Source organism: Chrysochloris asiatica, unplaced genomic scaffold (genome assembly GCF_000296735.1).
Source record: "Chrysochloris asiatica unplaced genomic scaffold, ChrAsi1.0 scaffold00005, whole genome shotgun sequence".
NCBI lineage: Eukaryota > Metazoa > Chordata > Mammalia > Afrosoricida > Chrysochloridae > Chrysochloris > Chrysochloris asiatica.
This window is the reverse complement of record NW_006408523.1, coordinates 11,698,570-11,716,687: the sequence shown is the minus strand read 5'-3', so window position 1 is coordinate 11,716,687 and position 18,118 is coordinate 11,698,570. Positions and strand designations below refer to the sequence as shown.

Genomic DNA, 18,118 nt, shown 5'->3' with positions numbered 1-18,118 from the left:
CCACCAGTTACCTCCCCCAAAACTGCAGAGTGGCCTCTTTCCCAGGGGTCCGACTCCAGCAGGATAGGCTGGGGTAAAGAATTCAATCCGAAAGTGCAGAAGGGGCCTTGGGGCTCCAGGTTAGACCCAGGCGAAGGTTCCAGAGGGAGGGAGGGAGAGCTGGGGGCAAAATGGATGGAATGTGGTTAAAGAAGAGTCCCAGTGGTAGGCTTGCCCTGTGCGCCCTGGTGGTCAGAGTTCCTGACTCAGCGGGTGTTTGCTTATCCAGGAAAGGGGACACGCCTCTGGTGTGTCTGTGGGGAACAGAGCACTAGGGGAGCCATTTCATCTAGAATTAGGAGAAATCATTTTCCACCTGCCCCTCCCTGAGGTGGGTCACCCCAAGGAGAGGTCTTGCTGGCCATGCCTGCCCCACCCAAGCCTCTTTGTCCATGGGAGGAGATGAAAGGGGAGAAGAGAAGAAGTGGTGCTTGAAGGTGGGGAAGAGAAACTGTCCAATCTTCCCCCTTCCTCTCCAGACCAACTGAGTGAAAAGTGGAGAGGAGATCTAGTCCCAGTCCTGCTATGCCCCGGACCTATAGAGAGCCCCTCACTGGACTCTTCTGAAAGTGCAATTTAGGCCAATATTGCCCCCTCTGTTTCACTTTCAGAAAACACTAGAAATTTACTCGGTGGAAATCAATGGAATTAAAGATGGCAAGAAAACAAACAAGGGGAGTGGCCAGGAGAAGTGCAGGGGCCTGAAGAAAGACTGTTGGAACTGCAAAAAGAATCACCAGAAAGACGAGATTAAGGAAGAGCTTGATCTGGTCAGTAACCTTAGAGTCAAATGGATCCAACTGACTGCTGCCCTTCTGAGAGCTTGCCCCTCTTAAAAAGAGTACTCCAACTCAAGGATTTGAAAATTCTCTTGAGATTTGTTTCCTGGTTTTTGAAAACAAAATAAAGAGAAGGAATAGTATACTAACATCTGCCTGAAATTCGGACCTTGTGCAGGATTCCTGTTTAGAGGCACTTCCAGGTGGAATTTAGGGGAAGCTTTTCGGCCTGGCTGGTTCAGTGAGATATAAATAACTTGTTGTTGTTGTTGTTGTTAAGTGCTGTCGATTCAGTTCCCACCCATACTTGCCAGTGTTTAGCTGGTAAAGTAAAACTATTTGAGCCAGAATCTATTGAGGAGTACAACCCAAGTCACTAGACCTTGATAGGTTTCTGAATATATAATGCCCCATGAAAGAGAAACTAGATCCACAGAATTCTAAGAATACTACCAGATTGTTAAGTGCTTTCAAGTGGGTTCTGACTCTTAGGGACCCTGTTTCTATGGAGTGACTGGTGACTTTGAACTACCAAGTTTGCGGTTAGCAGTCTAGTGCTTATCCTTCAGCTGCACACCAGGACTCTGACCCAGGTAACTGAATTTAAATCCTGTTGTTAAGTTCCGACTCATAGGGACCCTATGCACAGCTGGGCAGGGACCCTATGCACAGCTGGGCAGAACAAAACACTGCCCAGTCCTGCATCATCCTCCCAATTTAAATCCAAGTTTGATTTAAGTTCCACTTTCCTCTTTCATAAAATGGGAATTAAAACTGGTGCCTACCTCTAAGGGGAGTCCTAGTGTGGTGCTATGGGTTAAATGCACCAGACTGCAAAACTGTTTGAACTGCAACGTCGGTGGTTCAAGCTCACCAGTCGATCCTTGAAAACCCTCTGTAGGGTCGCTATGGGTCAGAATCAACTCAATGGCACTTAACAACAACAGTAACCTCTAAGGAGTCCTTGTTTTGCACTGGATTGCAAGGTCAGTTTGAACCGTAAGGTAGGCGGTTCAAGCTCACCAGCTGCTCTTTGGAAACCCTATACAAGGTCGCTATGAGTCGGAACTGACTCGATGGCACTTAACAACAACAACCTCTAAATGAGATAAAGCAGAACTGGAGGAAATAGTTGTTGATCAATAAATAGAAAATATTTCTTGTGTATCTCTAGCATTTGTGGTTGAAAGCTCAACTACTTTTTCTAGGAAGTGCTATTTACAACATGAATACATGTCAATTTACTGTATATATATTTATTACAATGAGAAACTACTGTTTTTTAATGCTTTGTGGAGATACATAATATAGTAAAGGAATTTCTACATTATTAGACAAAGTGTTCTGTTTCCCTGCTGAGAAAGGAGCCTTTTTTCCAATCTTCTCCAAAAATCCTTTAACTACTAGTGAGTGCTTGGATACTTTTGCATTATGTTTCCAGTTCTTAGAATCTTGAAGACAGAATTCTGAATAAATATCAAGTTGATAATGACCTGTAGGAGTCCTGGTGTGGTGCTGTAGGTTAATGCACCAGACTGCAAAGCTGTTTGAACTACAAGGTTGGCTGTTCAAGCTCACCAGCTGCTCCTTGGAAACCCTATACAGGGCGACTATGGGTCCGAACTGACTCAAAGGCACTTCACAACGACCTGTATGTGTTGCTCCCATGATGGCCAGCAGAGGGCGCTAAGACACCCATGCACTCCTCCCTGAAGCTCATGCTTAGAGGAAGGAAGAAAGATACTTGGCTTCACTGCACTGCCCTTCTCCAACTGTGAGGTTCATTGGTACAAGCAAGCAAACAAACAAATGACTATAAGCATCCTTTAGTAGTATCTCTCCAGAGCTTAACATGCTATGCTGTACTCTGTGCTGGTTATTTATATGTGAACCTCAAAAGAGTAAACAAGACTCTGCCTTAATCCTTTGTTGTTGTTGTTAGGTGCCATCAAGTCAGTACCGACCCATAGTGACCTTATGCACAGCAGAACGAAACACTGCCCAATCCTGGGCCAACCTCACTGTCGTTGCCACATTTGAGCCCATTGATGCTGCCACTTTGCCAATCCATCTTGCTCGGGGTCTTCCTCTTTTCCTCCGACCCTCCACCTTACCAAACATGATATCTTTCTCCAGCGACTTCTCCCTCCTGACAATATGTCCAAAGTATGAGAGACGAAGTTTGGCCATCCTGGCCTCCAAGGAGCTCTCTGGCTGCACTTCTTCCAAAACAGATCTGTTGGTTCTTTTGGCAGCCCATGGCACTTTGAATATTCTCCTCCAACACCATATCTCAAAAGCATTAATTCTTCTACGGTCTTCCTTATTCACTGTCCAGCTTTCGCATGCATATGAGGTTATTGAAAATACCATGACTTGGGTCAGGCACACCTTAGTCCTCAAACTGACATCTTTGCTCTTCACCACGTTAAAAAGGTCTTGTGCAGCAGATTTGCCTAATGCAATACATCGTTTGATTTTTTTGGTTGCTGCTTCTGTGAGTGTTGATAGTTGATCCAAGAAGAATGAAGTCCCTGACAACCTCAATCTTTTCTCCATTGATAAGAATGTTGTTTATTGGTCCAATGGTGAGGATTTTTGTTTTCTTTACATTGAGATGTAATCCATACTGAAGGCTGTGCTCTTTGATCTTCATCAGTAAATGTTTTCAGTCCGCTTCACGTTCGGAAGCAAGGTTTTATCATCTACATATCGCAGGTTGTTCATGAGTCTTCCTCCAATCCTGATGCCACGTTTTGAGTCCCTGTCAATATCCATTCAAACTTGACGGCACACAAAAACAGTCTAATGATATCACAGTAGAATTAGCAAGTATGGGTCATGTTGAGTTGGTTCCTGTATATGGTTTCCAATGCTGTAAATATGTAGGACAGCAGAAAAATCTCATCTTTCTGCCAGTGACTTGTGTATTTCAACTACTGACTTGAGATTTGTAACTTAATAGGAAACCCTCTACACTAAGGGCACCTTAGTGTGAGTCATGCTGGAAGATATTTTTTGCAAGCTTTTACTCTGTGGGGTTTCTCTAACCAGGCAACAAGCTGAGTTCCATTACTTGAATAAGGAAAGCATGTTTCTTGGTCCCAGAGACACCTCTCTGTCAGAACACAGGATCCTGGTTGTTGCTCAAGCAAGTCATTGAGTTAAGATGCAGTGAATCTGGTTTGGTATTGGTCCTTATCCTCAACTAATCTCAGAATTAAATCTGAATTGGAGCTTGTACCTGGAAGACAAGAATATTAGGACTTACATGTGCTGGAGATCAATAATGAAATGATATGCATTAGTTTGTTGATAAGAGCCAAGGGCAGCTACTATGTGGTTAGTGACAAATTAAGTCTCGACTCTTCAGGGATGGCTAGAAACTTCCCTAGTCCATGAATTGGGGCAAGACTCTCTTGAAGCAGTGCCCTTCCCATATTGCACCAGCCACCTGACAAAATGGCCCTTTTCTTTTCCTCCCACAATTCCCATCCCCTCTCCCTTGTTCATTGCTACTCCCAAACTTCATGGGCTGGTCCAAACTCAAGATTGGGGTCTTCTGGAAGTATCTAATTAATTTAATTCTCCTCTCTTTCATGGATTTCAGGATGACCACAAACTCAGCAATGAGGAATTGGAAAAGAAATATGGGACAAACATCATTACGGTAAGCCAATGGGAACCATTGACCATATAAATGAAAAGGTTGTATGCTCGGTGAGTGTAGAATGTCAGTTTAGGATGAATGACTATAGCTGCAACTTCGAGAACACCAGCACTCAAATGCTTAGAAGGTAGCAGAAGAGTTGGCCAACCTCAAGAAGCTGGATTGTCTGACACAGGCCCTATGTAGTTCTTGGTCGTCTTCGTTCTTCTGTTGTGACTGCAGGAAAGCTCTCGTCTCCCCCAAAAGATACTGATGGTTTCCTCACTGTCACAGTCAGAGGGTGTTTTTAATCCCATTGCCCTTAAAGTATTGTGACACCTGGTGCTTTTCTTACCAGAGACCCTTGTGTGTCCCCACCTTCTCCTCCAAGAAGGAAAGATCTCTCCAGGAGCACATCAGTGTGCTCACAGGCATTGGCCGTGCAATATTCTACCATGTGATCTCCAGCATCATTTCTTTGGCAAGACCCTGTTTTCTAACTACTGATCCTTCCTCTTTGAATTCCAATACATCTAGATCGCATGTTTGATCAATTTCAGACTGAAGAAGTTGGTAGAATTCTTCAGTTTCATCCTCACTGGCTTTAGTGGTTGGTGCATCCATTTGAATGATAGTGATATTAACTGGACTTCCTCCCAGGCGTATGGATATTACCCTCTCACAGACAGTATTGTACTGCTAGATCTTTTTTTTCCCTTCAACTTTTTATTTTGAATTGAATGAAGGTTTATATAGAGTAGATCATCAGTTTTACACCCAACATATCATATGCTTTGTTTCATTACATGGTTGCAATCCTTTCCATGTACCAACAATTAACAGCATTTACCTCTATTCACTTTTAACTATTTCAAGATAGATCTTGAAATATTCTTTTTAATGATGAAAGTGATGCCATTCCTCTTCAATTTGTCATTCCCAGCACAGTAAAATATATGATTGTCAGATTCAAAATGGCCAATACCAGCCCACTTCAGCTCACTAATGCCTAGGATATCAATGTTTATGCACTCCATTTCATTTTTGACAATTTCTAATTTTCCTAGATTCATACTATGTATATTCCATGTTCTGATTATTAATGGATGTTTACAGTTGTTTCTCCTCATTTTGAGTTGCACTCCATCAGCAAATGAAGGTCCTGAAGGCTTTATTCCATTCATGCCATCACATTCAACTCTTATTTTGAGGAGGCAGCTCTTCCCTATTTGTATTTTGAGTGTCTTCCAACCTGAGAAGCTCATCTTCCAGTGCTGTGTCTGACAAGATTCTGAGGCGATTCATCATGTGTCAGTGTTCAATATTTGTGTGCTATCTGACAGTGTCCCACTGTTATTCATAAGGTTTTCAGTGGTTAAACATTCAAGAGGAGTCCTCCTCTCCTTCTTCCTAGTCTGTCTTAGTCTGAAAGCTCAACTGAAACCTGTCCACTATGGGTGACCCTGCTCCTATTTAAAATGCCAGTGGCATAGCTTCCAGCATCACAGCAACACACAAGCCACCACAGTGTGACAAAATAACAGAAGCCTGTGGATAAATATTAGATCCTTAGAGACTCTGTCGGGCAGTTCTACAGTTGGAATGGACTCACTGGCAATGAGTATACCATACAGAAGTTCCAGAACAGGTGACATGTCTTTTCTGGATTCTGCTTTGCCCTTAAACTGATCCAACTCCTCAAGGGAGAAGACTTGTCTAATTCCTGTTTTGTTTTTGCTCATCCTTCTCAGGGTCTCTCCAGCACAAGAGTTGCAGAGCTCCTGGCTCGGGACGGGTCCAACGCCCTCAGCCCTCCTAAACAGACCCCGGAGATTGTCAAGTGCCTCAAGCAGATGGTGGGGGGCTTCTCCATCCTCCTGTGGATTGGGGGTACCCTGAGCTGGATCGCTTATGGGATTGAGTACTCCAGCAATCCAGCCTCACCACTAGACAATGTAAGGCCTGGTTGTTCCCCACATGGTTCTGCTTGGGGACAAAGAAGAACAAAATTAGGGATTTAGGCATTAGTGGACAGAGCACTGGACAGGAGTCAGGACACTGTCACTGAGCTTTAGAAAATCAATAATTTCCCATCAGTAAAATAGAAATTACGTCTGACTTCCTAACGTCTCAGAGACAGGTGACTGTGAATTTTAAAAAGAAAATAAAATGAGAAAGCTCTATGAATTCTGAAGGGAAAAAAACACACAAACTATGTGAAGTATTTTTGAGATCTTTCTCCTCAAAGTTGATTCTACCCTTTATACATGAAGGACATCTATGCCTGTTGAGAACTGGGCACCAAAACTACAAATTAAGTCAATTCAGACCAACATTATGTTCAGAGAAAGAAGCCAGTCATAAATGACTTGAGATGTTCCAGAAAAGGTCATCTCTAAAGGCAGTGAACAGATTAGTGGTTGCTTGGGAATTGGCATTGGAGTAGGAAGTTGTGGAGCTTGACTGCACACTTGCCCAAAAGAGGGAGCTTTCAGGGTGAATGGAATAATCTACAGACTCATTGTAGTGGTAGCTGTACAACTCGGTAAATTTCCATAAAATTACCTGAATAAATAACATTGAATTGTTCATGTAAAACAGGTAAATTTTATGGCACGTAAATGTTCTGGTAGCATAGTGGTTATGAAGCGGGCTGCAAACTGCAAGGTCAGCAGTTTGAAACTACCAGCTACTCTGTGGGAGAAAGATGAGGCTTTCTGCTCCCGTAAAGATTTACAACCTGGGAAACTCTGTGCAGGGTCGCTATGAGTCGGAACCGACTCCATGGCACATAACAACAAAAACAAATGCTATGGAACCAAATGCCGAGCTTCTCACCTTTCCATGGTGAGATCTAGCCCTAGCATCCGGGTCATTACTAATATTTGTTTTTCTGACTGACTCCTCTCATCACTCAGGTGTATCTGGGTGTTGTGCTTGCCGTGGTGGTTATTCTAACAGGCATGTTTGCTTATTACCAAGAGGCGAAAAGCACCAACATCATGGCCACCTTCAGTAAAATGATTCCTCAGGTGAGTAGTCCAGACATCTTTCTTCAAGTGTCTGCGTTAACTTTCATATGAAGAAGCATCAGCTAATGAAACAGTGGGGTTTGGGTATTAGAGGATCTATGCTCAGCTTCTGGTCCCATCACTTGCTGTCTGAGAAATCTTGAGCAAGTTCCCTACTCTCTTGAAAACCCATTTCCTCACAGGGTTTATTGGTTTGTTTGTTTTGGTTTTAATGTTTTATTGGGAATTATGTGACAGTTTACGTGGGAGAACATTAGCTTTACGTTCATCCTATCATATATATCATTTCATTGCCATGGTTATAATCCCTTCCATGCATTATCAACCAACCAAAGGGTATACCCTGCAAGCCTGTCCCTTGGTCATCAGCACACAGCCCCCCTCTCCCTCACTGGGTCTAAAGTCCCCAGCTGTTCCATCTCTCCAAGTCATCGCCTCTGCCTCCATCTCTGGTGTCACTGTTTCTCTGGGTAGGGTTCCCGCACTCCGCTCTTCTCCCTTGATGGTCCCAGGGACCTCTGCTCCCGGACTGCAAAGTCAATCACTCCCCTCCTTTTGCTACAAAATGTCTACCTTTACAGTTCCAACCCTCACAGTCAGCCCTGATAGCAATTATTCACTAATTCTCCTTTCGTCAGCCCCTCCTAGACAGATTGGATACTACTCAGTGGAGATTCTACCCTCCTCCGCGCCTTCTGGATCTAGGCTCCCTCTTGAAAGCTTGTAAGCCAGTCACGTCTTGCCTTTGTAACCCACCACTTTGAGTAGCCAATGTTCAAGTTGCCCAGCCCTGCTTACCCTGTGTATCAAGGGGGTGGGAATGATACTCACTGTAAAGATTTGTTCCCTCTTTTGAGCTACTGCATCCATATGTGTAGGTCAAGTTCATCAAATTGTATCAGATTACTTTTTTTTCCCTCTTCTTTCTTCTTCTAGTTGAGCTCTGATCATCCAGTCATTGAAGCCAGGACAAGTGGGTATTATCTGCAAGTGTGGGTGTTCTTGTGCATATCCCCTCTCTTCTTATCAGCTGGACGCTTCACTCTCCACTCTAGTCCTCTGTGGCTATGTCACTGACTCTGGGCCCAGGAGGCCCCAGGTCTTGCCACACTGCTGCCTAACCAGGTCTCCACCCAGGTTCACAGGAGTCTATAGAACATTGTAGGGCTTAGCTGACAGCTTCATTGCTGTTTTTCCCTCACTTCCCCTTATCAGTGAGGAACATGGTCACCAGTCAGAGCTCATGTATGCTCGTGTATTTCCATTGAGACTTAGTCTTGGCAGGAGGTTTGCCCTCAGGGGACTCGACCACTTGCTTTGATGTCTCCTGGGTGAGCAACTTGCTTGTTCTTGTAGTAATCAGTCGGACTGCTATTATTGTTTTGTATTTTTCCTGTCAGTCTTTCTTTCAAGAAGTATCTTCTGTTCTTCTAGCAGCTCAAAGCTGGTTGGCTTGTCCTTTCCAGTGGAAATTTCCCACCTCAGAAGATTCTGGATGGGATTCAGGGTTCCAGCTATGGTCTTATGTAATGCAGAGGCGCCACAAGAAGCCTCCTTTACTGGGCACATTGTAGCCCCATTTTAGGTATTCCAATCAGTTACAGGCAGAAGACGGACTTACAAGCTTTCTATGGTGATATTTCTGGCTATTCCTTTCTCTCCCCCTCAAGTGTTTATTTTATAATAGTATGCAAAGCATGTCTATTTTATAATAGTATGCAAAGGAGCTCTGGTAGCATAGTGGTTACAAATCTGGCTGCAAACCGCAAGGTCAGCAGTTCGAAACTATCAGCTGTTCCACGGGAGAAAGATGAGGCTTTCTGCTCCCGTTAAGGATTTTCAGCCTCAGAAACCCTGTACAGGGTCGCTATGAGTCGGAACCGATTCCATGGCACATAACAACAACAACAACAACAACAATGCAAGGGAAACCAAGATTCAAAAGACAGCCAAGCATCTTAACATTATTTCCTCCCTTTTCCCCATTCAAACCATGTCTCAATCCCTATATCCCAGAGCCCTGTTGTTCTAAGGTTGTGCATACATCATTATTTACCTCTGTCCCACTTAGCCCATGCAAACCTGCATAATTGTTTTCCCATCCACTTCCCTTTCTTGTGTATTGTCCCACTCCTCAGCACCCAAACTATTCTGTCCTCACAGGGTTTTGAAAGAACCAAATGAAATAAGATGCAGGTGTGTGTTTTAAGAATGAAGTAGGACTGAAACATCTGTTCCAAAGCGTTTGTGAGCCCTTTGGACAACTTCATTCCAACAATTGTAGAAGTTCAGGGAGTGTTCACTGGCAGACAAGGAGCTCAATCTTTCTTTTTCTAAGACAGTTTTGCTTCCGCTCCTGAGCTCACTGCATGCTGCCCGGATATAAGACAGCAGCATGCTCCTCTTCGCATAGGACTGTTGTGTCTCCTCTAGGGATTCCACATGCTACAAAGCAAAAAAGCTGGGTTGTCCCTACCTCAAAGAACTGCCAGCTGGAAGGAAAGACTGTGGATACAAAGGCTACATCTTTTCTTGCTAAAAAGCAGGTGATCACTTCATTAGAGTTGTTCCTACTTTAGCAATATGACTGAATCATGTGGCTTGACCTTCAGTGTTCTCCCTGCCCATGACAACCTCTGTTGTTGATCCATAACTTGCTCCCTTTCCTTCAGGTCTGTGTCTGTCGCTTTACTGTATCTGCCTAGAGCAACATTTTCCGGTTCCAAGAATATCTCTACGAGAGGCAAAACTGGTTCTGGGGTTTTCAGACTCCATATGCAACTCTCTTTTATTTTATTTTTTGCTTTTCTTAAGAGCAGTGGATTCTAAGCCCTCCATTTCTGAGATTCTGAGAAGTATAAACGAAGGTGAAGGATTCACATCATTTCAGAATCTGAGACATTTGTGACGTTTTTCTTTTCCCAGCAAGCTCTTGTCATCCGAGACGCAGAGAAGAAGACAATTCCTTCAGAGCAGCTCGTGGTGGGGGACATAGTGGAGATTAAAGGAGGAGACCAGATTCCTGCAGACATCAGATTTTTGTGTTCTCAGGGATGCAAGGCAAGCATCTCGGGGTGCCCATAGGGGTCAACCTTGTAGCTAGTTGGCAATCTATTGACTTTGCTGATTTCGGTAAATCTGGTGCTGGAAGCCCGCTCTTAAATATTTTTTACAAATTTCTCCTAGGTAGATAACTCATCTCTCACTGGAGAGTCAGAACCCCAGTCCCGGTCCTGTGACTGCACCCATGACAATCCCCTGGAAACAAACAACATTGGCTTCTATTCTACAACCTGTCTGGAAGGTAAGTCCAGCTGACTCTAAAGGCCAGATGCACCTCTCCCTACCTCCAGATGCCTTCTGGTTTTTATTTTTATCATCTCTTGTTACAAAGCTTTTCCCAGAGAAAACATGAAATAGAGAACTGATTTTTATTCTGTCATATTATGTACTAATTGATCATGTAATTCCCTAAAGACAGGATTATAAAGCCAAGGACCCATGGAATAAAATGTCTACTTCCCCTACAGGCACAGCAACTGGCATGGTCATCAACACAGGTGACCGCACCGTCATTGGACAGATTGCCTCACTCGCTTCAGAAGTTGGAAATGAGAAGACACCCATTGCCATTGAGATCGAGCATTTTGTTCATATTGTGGCTGGAGTGGCTGTCTCCATTGGTGTTATTTTCCTCATCATCACAGTATCCATGAAGTATCCATTTCTGGACTCCATCATCTTCCTCATCGGCATCATTGTAGCCAATGTGCCTGAGGGCCTCCTGGCCACTGTCACTGTGAGTCCATGCTGTTAGGTAGCCACCAACCCTTCCTATCTGTACCTCCCTTCACATTGTTAGCATTTAACGTCTGTGCTAGGGAAGCTTCCAGAAGCCAACTCCAAGTCTTCTCTGTCTTTAGAGTGACTTCTGCTCCACTATGAACAGCAATAGAACATTCTGAATAGATTGTTTCTTAGAGGGACAAAAGAAATTGGGATATTTTAATCTTAGAACGCATTGTCCTTGAAAGCTTTGCATTTTCATTTTCAGATCTACCTGGAATAATGCAAATTACTTTGCTCTTTCAAATCTGGATGAGACAGCCTTGAGCCCTCGTTGATGTATTTTTGTTTTCAGGAGCCTGATGCTCTCCCCACAATTTTTAAAGAAACAAAAATTTTCTTGGCAATTTCAATGTATGAATTTAGGTGTAATCTCCAAGCCACATTTTTTTTTTTTTCTGCCTCAATTCTCTTCAATTTCTTCTGCAAAGCAATTCAGTTCTTTCCTGCCCCTACACCAAATTCAGCTTTAAGTCTTCCTTTTTAAGGGCTCACTTAATGAAAGTCTTAGGCAAAAGTCACTCTCCTCCCTGGTCTTGTCTATGATGGAGGAAGAGACTCATATTTCCAGTTATGTGTGTAAGCAATATTCATTGGCCTGCTGAATGCCAGAAGAAATTTTTGAACTGCATATCTCTTCTGACACCATGAGATTACAGTTATTTAAAGAAATTAGGGCCAAGAGAACCCTTTGAGATCCGGGAGGTTAAAAGAGAAAGCTGAGTTTAAACTATGGAGCTCTGAACACAAAATACAAACACGTCCTAGTTCCCCAAACCAATAAGTGAATCCTTGGAACAACATTCTTGACACATACCAGCCAACATTTCTTTCACACATTCATCCCTATAAACGGCTTAGCAGACTTATTAATTATGCTTCAGTATAGGCTATAGCAGGAGCTCTGGTAGCATAGTGGTTACGAATTGGGCTGTGAAACTTAAGGTCAGCAGTTCGAAACTACCAGCTGTTCCACGGGAGAAAGATGAGGCTTTCTGCTCCCGTAAAGATTTACAGCCTCGGAAACCCTGTACAGGGTCGCTATGAGTCGGAACCGACTCCACAGCACATAACCACCACCACCACCATAGGCTGTTTTTTCTTTGTCTCTCTTTGCCACCCTAGGCCCCTCAGGATAATTTTATTCAAATTATAAAGGGACAAAATTAATGTTTAACATAAAAGAATTTTGGTCTATAAGGCTTATTATCAGGAGCTCTGGTAACGTAGTGGTTAAGAGTTGGTCTGTTAACCCAAAGATCATTAGGTCGAAACTTCCAATTGTTTGTTCTGTGGAAAAAGGCTGAGACTTTGTTCCCATAAAGATTTATAGCCTTGGAAGCCATATACAGGGTTGCTATGAGTCGGTACCAACTGCACAGCACATAATCACAATGGCTTATAAATGACTAGATTTGTTTTGCTGCATCTGTAACTATTCCTCTGTCCTAAAATTAGTCTAGTTCTACTAAAATTTTAATTCTATCTAAACTTAACTATTTATATGTATTGAAAGTGAGGCCAAAGTAGTTTTTTTTCTACCTATGTCTTTTAAAAAATTGAGTTTATTGTTAGTAAAACATATAGCAATTCAACAGTTTGTATGTGCACAATTCAGTGACACTGACTACATTCTTTAAATTGTGCAACCATCCTCACCCTCTTCTGAGTTGCTCTTCCCCCATTCTGTTCTTAGATCTTATCTAACTTTCAAATGGCTGTTGTCACTTTGATCCTATATAGATAGATCTTAATGCTTAAGGCAGACATTCTTACCTAATTCATCTAAACAATGGTTTGGTTTTATGAAATCTTCAGGGGATACTTCTGGTTGAAGGGTTAATAATGCTCTCAGGACACTAACTTCAGGGATTTCTCCATCCTCCATGGCTCCAGAGTCTGAAGTCCATGAGAATTTGACATTTTAGTTTGTATTTCCTTCTAATGATCGGGATTCTTCTATAGAATCTTTGATCAAAATGTTCAGCAATGATTTTTTTCAAAAGCTGCTGTCCTCTCCCATCTAGGTAATGCTGACGCTGACAGCAAAACGAATGGCCAAGAGGAACTGCCTGGTGAAGAACCTGGAGGCGGTGGAGACCCTCGGCTCCACCTCCATCATCTGCTCCGACAAGACTGGGACTCTAACTCAGAACAGGATGACTGTGGCCCATCTATGGTTTGACAATCAGATCTTCATGGCCGACACAAGTGAAGACCATTCAGGTAAGTCTTGTGGACCATTCTGCCTGGTCCAGAGCTGTGGAGCTGAGCATAGAAGCTGAACTAAGCATGGCAGTAGTGTTAATAAATCCCTGAGAATTATTTAAGCAGGGGTGATTATTTGATAGCATGCCCTAGAACCTGCTGTTGGTTCTTTGTTTTCCAGATCAAACCTTTGATCAAAGCTCTGGAACCTGGGCCTCCTTATCCAAGATCATAACACTATGCAACCGAGCTGAGTTTAAGCCAGGACAGGAAAGTGTTCCCACCATGAAGGTAAAGCGATTGCTTAACTTCTTAAATCACAGCCAGTTTGGAGTCATTTCCTCCATCCTGATTTGGTGCTTGATTTAATCTCCAACTGAGTTAAAGAGCAAGTATGATTCACAAGATACGGAGAAAACTTCCTTCTAATTCACTTTGTGAGACTTCAACTCTCATACTTGAATTATGGTGCTGGAAAAGAATATTAAAAGTGACATGGACTGCCAAAAGAACAAACAATTCTGTGTTAGAAGAATTACAACCAGAATGCTTCTGTGAAGCCAGGATAGTGTGACTTTGTCTCTCATACATCAAACATGTTGTCAGGAGGGATCAGTCATGATTGGTAAACTGGAGGGTTGGCAAAAAAGAGGAAGACCTCCAAAGATGCTACAGTGGTAGCAGTAATGGGCTCAAACACAACAATTATGAGGATGGAGCAAAGCTAGGCTATGTGTTGTTCTGTGGTGCTCATGAACTGGAACCAACTCAATGGCACCTAACAACACCAGTGGATTTTGAGAATTCACAAACACTTAAAGATTCTCAGAATATTGATTTAGGAAAATTTGAAGATCCTGTTTTATTTAAAAAAAAAAAAAATGAAAACGTCTTTAAGTTACTTTCTCTCCCTAACTTCTTTATTACCTAAGCGGATGAAATCAGAGTTTCTTTATTACACATTCACTGAAGTTGAAAATATAGTGAAATGGAAATTAAGAAATTGGTCTTCAGGTATCCTCTTCTAGAGTAGAGCTCCAAGGGACCCTAATATAGTGAAATAAATTGCAACAAAAAAAAATTTCAACAAATTACACTTGTAACCTTCCCCCTAACCCTAACCTGCTCCAAGTCAATGTTGTTGTTTGTCGTTAGGTGCCATTAAGTCGGCACCGACTCATAGCGATCCTATGCACAGCAGAATGAAACAATGTCCGATCCTGGGCCAACCTCACTACCGCTGCCACACTTGAGTCCATCGATACTGCCACCTGGCCAATCCATCTCGTTAGGGATCTTCCTATTTTATCTCTGACCCTCCACCTTACCAAGCATGATAGCCTTCTCTAGTGACTGTTCCTTCCTGACAATATGTCCAAAGCATGAGAGACGAAGCTTAGCCATCTTGGCCTCCAAGGAGCACTCTGGCTGCACTTCTTTCAAAACAGATCTATTGGTTCTTTTGGCAGTCCATGGCACTTTCAATATTCTCCTCCAACACCATAATTCAAAGGCATCAATTCTTCTATGATCTTCCTTATTCACTGTCCAGCTTTCGCATGCATATGAGGTTATTGAAAATACCATGGCTTGGGTCAGGCGCACCTTAGTCCTCAAGCTGACATCTTTGTTCTTCAACACTTTAAAAAGGTCTTGTGCAGCCGATTTGCCTAATGTAATATGTCATCTAATCTCTTGACTGCTGCTTCTGTGAGTATTGATAGTTGATCCAAGAAGAATGAAGTCCTTGACAACTTCAATCTTTTCTCCTGTCCAAACTTTATATTTTTCTATGACTACCATTCTATTTGTCATACAGGCCAAAGCTTTTTGAAGTCATCTTCAACTCTCTCCTTTTCTTGTATCTGATGAGTCACCAAGTTTTATTGTTTTTGCTTCAAAATATATCTAATTTTACATTTATTACAAATACCTTGTGTCTGAATAACTGTACCAAACTAAACCCACCCATAGCAACCTCTTAATTGCCTTCTTGATTCAAGTTTATCCCTTTTCTAGTCTTTCTTGCATAATACTCATTTTTCTTAAATAGAACTTTATCTTTACCTAACTTGCTGAAAAACTTGCAGTACTTTCTCTTTTTTTTTTTTTTTCATCTCGAGTTTGGATCTCAGCCTGCCTTTCTTGGCCCTCCATTGTCTTATTATACTTCCCTGTCCATCTTTACTGCTGACATTCACTCTCTTACCTCTACCCCCTGCTTCCTGGTTTTTACAAGGGTTTCTTCTGGCTTGTCTATCTTTCACTCCTTTATTTTTCAAGATGTAATGTAACAGCTGCTTCCTTCATGATACATCTCAGTCCTCACTGAGTTCCAGTCTCTTTGAACATCTCTAATTCCAGTACATTCCACCGTCATTGTGTTACTCATTCATGAGTGGTTGTTGTGTAAGGAGCCATGGTGGTAAGAGCTAAGGCTCTCGACTGCTAACTGAATGGTTGGTGACGTGAACCTACCAGCTGCTCTGCAGGAGAAAGGTCTGACAGCCTGCTGCCGTGAAGATGACAACTTTGAAAACTCTATGGGGGCAGTTCTGTCATGTCCTACAGGGTTTCTGTGAGTCAGAAATGACTTGATGGCAGTGGGTTTATATTTAATGGCTGTGTAACAACTTGTCCTTCATGTAGATTATAAACTCTTAGCAGAAGACAAGCTGGTTTGTGTGCTAAAGGTGGGTTTGTTCATTGTGATTGATATCAAAAGACAGTTTGTGCTCTGCAAATACTTACTTCTTTTAATTCCCAGAAAGTTGTGGTTGGTGATGCTTCAGAAACTGCTCTCTTGAAATTCTCAGAGGTCACTGTGGGCGATGTGACAGAAATTAGAAAAAGAAACCGCAAAGTAGCTGAAATCCCCTTTAACTCCACCAGTAAATTTCAGGTAAGTTTTTCTTCATAATTGGCAATTTGTAATGACAGTTCTATCTGCACATCTCCTTTGTAGAGAATGTGATTTAAATAATGCCTTACTTGAAATATAGTCCTCAAGGAAGGCAGAACCTGGCCACCTGGTAAACCCAGACCAAGTTTCCCTCACTGGTCTTCTTTTCTCTAAAGTAGATCGAGAAGAAAAGAGAGGTGATGAGCTTGTCAAGGTCTGACTGCTCCTAGGCATGAAGCATGTATATGCATGTGTATGCATGTATAATATAGATCACCTCACATGCACACTCAAACACATATACATACGTACTGCCATGGCGAGCTAGTTGCCATGCATACAGCTCTGATGCCCGACAACCCCATTTGTAGCAGAATTCACCTGTGCTCGGTAGGATTTTCAGAGGATGGTTTTTCAGCGGTGTATTACCAGCTTTACCTTCAAGGTGCCTCTGGATGGATTTCAACCTGCAGTCATAAGTTTAGCAACCAAGCATAGTTTGCACCACCCAGAGAGCCCCCCTACACTTACACACACAACATACAACACACAATCTATCCCATATACCCACACAGACACCAGCTTCTTATATTAGTTGGTGCATTTTTAGTAAATAAAATGCTGGTGAGCAAACCCGGAAGTGAAAGGCAACAGCATAAATGAAAGGGAAATGGGTGGATGAGAGCCAGGCTTTACTGCACCCCTGGGCTGTGTCAGGCACCTTTCCTACATTATCTTGTTTAAGCCTCACAATCAGCCCATCAGGTACTGCTAATCAATCCCAATACATAAATGAGGAAACAGGCCTTTAAAAAATGTTGACTGCCATTTCTCAAGTGACACAAACAATTTTCAGAACAAGTGTGCTTAACTTTTCTGCTACAACATGAAGGCAGAGCAATTTAATTTTGGTCTATATGAATAAGCCTTGTCCTTTGTAAAAACAGGCCTAAGCTTTCCGATGACCAGTCATGTTGCTTTCTGATCCATCCTGTAAGCAGTTGATAGGGACTCCCTGCCTACCTTCTATGCAGGAAGGAAAGAACCAGCCTTGCCTAGTGGTCTTCGCTCATTCCAGGGGCATCAGCCCCATCTTCCCCTTCTCAACAGGAGAAGTAACTGTTTGTAGCCCAAGATACTGCTGCAAGTGAGATTCTTTTATAATCCAAAGCTGACAGCAGGGGATCATGACTTGGGTTTGGCATTTTGTAAAGTTTCTAGTGATTATCCATCCATCTTTGCTTGAATGAAATTTATTTTGGAAAAGAACTGTTGTAAAATGCCTTTTGGATTATGTGCTGTGGAGTCCATTTCAACTCATGATGACTCCAGGTGGCAGGGTAGAACTAGATCATCGGGTTTTCTAGTTGATAGTCTTTATGGAAGTAGATTGACAAGTCTTTCATTAGTGGAACTTCTGGGAAAGTTCGAATCACCCACCTTTCTTTAGCAGCTGAGCATTTAACACTTGGGCAGCAGAACTCTTTTCTTTGTGGGCTTGTTGTTGTTAGGGGCCATTGAGTCTATAGCAACCTTATGCATGACAGAACGAAACACTGCCCGATCCTGGGCCAACCTCACTACTGTTGCCACGCTTGAGTCCATCGATGCTGCCACTTGGCCAATCCATATTTAAACGAAGTATTTTCCTATGAGAAACAGC

General features: G+C 42.6%; 1 protein-coding gene across 1 annotated transcript in view; it reads left to right on the top strand.

Annotated features, from left to right (window-relative positions):
• Positions 1–650: 650 nt before the first annotated feature.
• LOC102811549 (potassium-transporting ATPase alpha chain 2-like) overlaps positions 651–18,118 on the top strand; it is a 41,884-nt gene continuing 24,416 nt past the window's right edge. The window contains exons 1-10 of the mRNA XM_006831973.1: positions 651–809; positions 4,429–4,488; positions 6,219–6,422; positions 7,386–7,499; positions 10,425–10,559; positions 10,686–10,803; positions 11,030–11,298; positions 13,373–13,571; positions 13,735–13,844; positions 16,321–16,455. Coding sequence (XP_006832036.1) covers positions 6,321–6,422; positions 7,386–7,499; positions 10,425–10,559; positions 10,686–10,803; positions 11,030–11,298; positions 13,373–13,571; positions 13,735–13,844; positions 16,321–16,455 — 1,182 coding nt within the window. The 5' untranslated portion in view covers positions 651–809; positions 4,429–4,488; positions 6,219–6,320. The remainder of the gene's footprint in view (positions 810–4,428; positions 4,489–6,218; positions 6,423–7,385; positions 7,500–10,424; positions 10,560–10,685; positions 10,804–11,029; positions 11,299–13,372; positions 13,572–13,734; positions 13,845–16,320; positions 16,456–18,118) is intronic.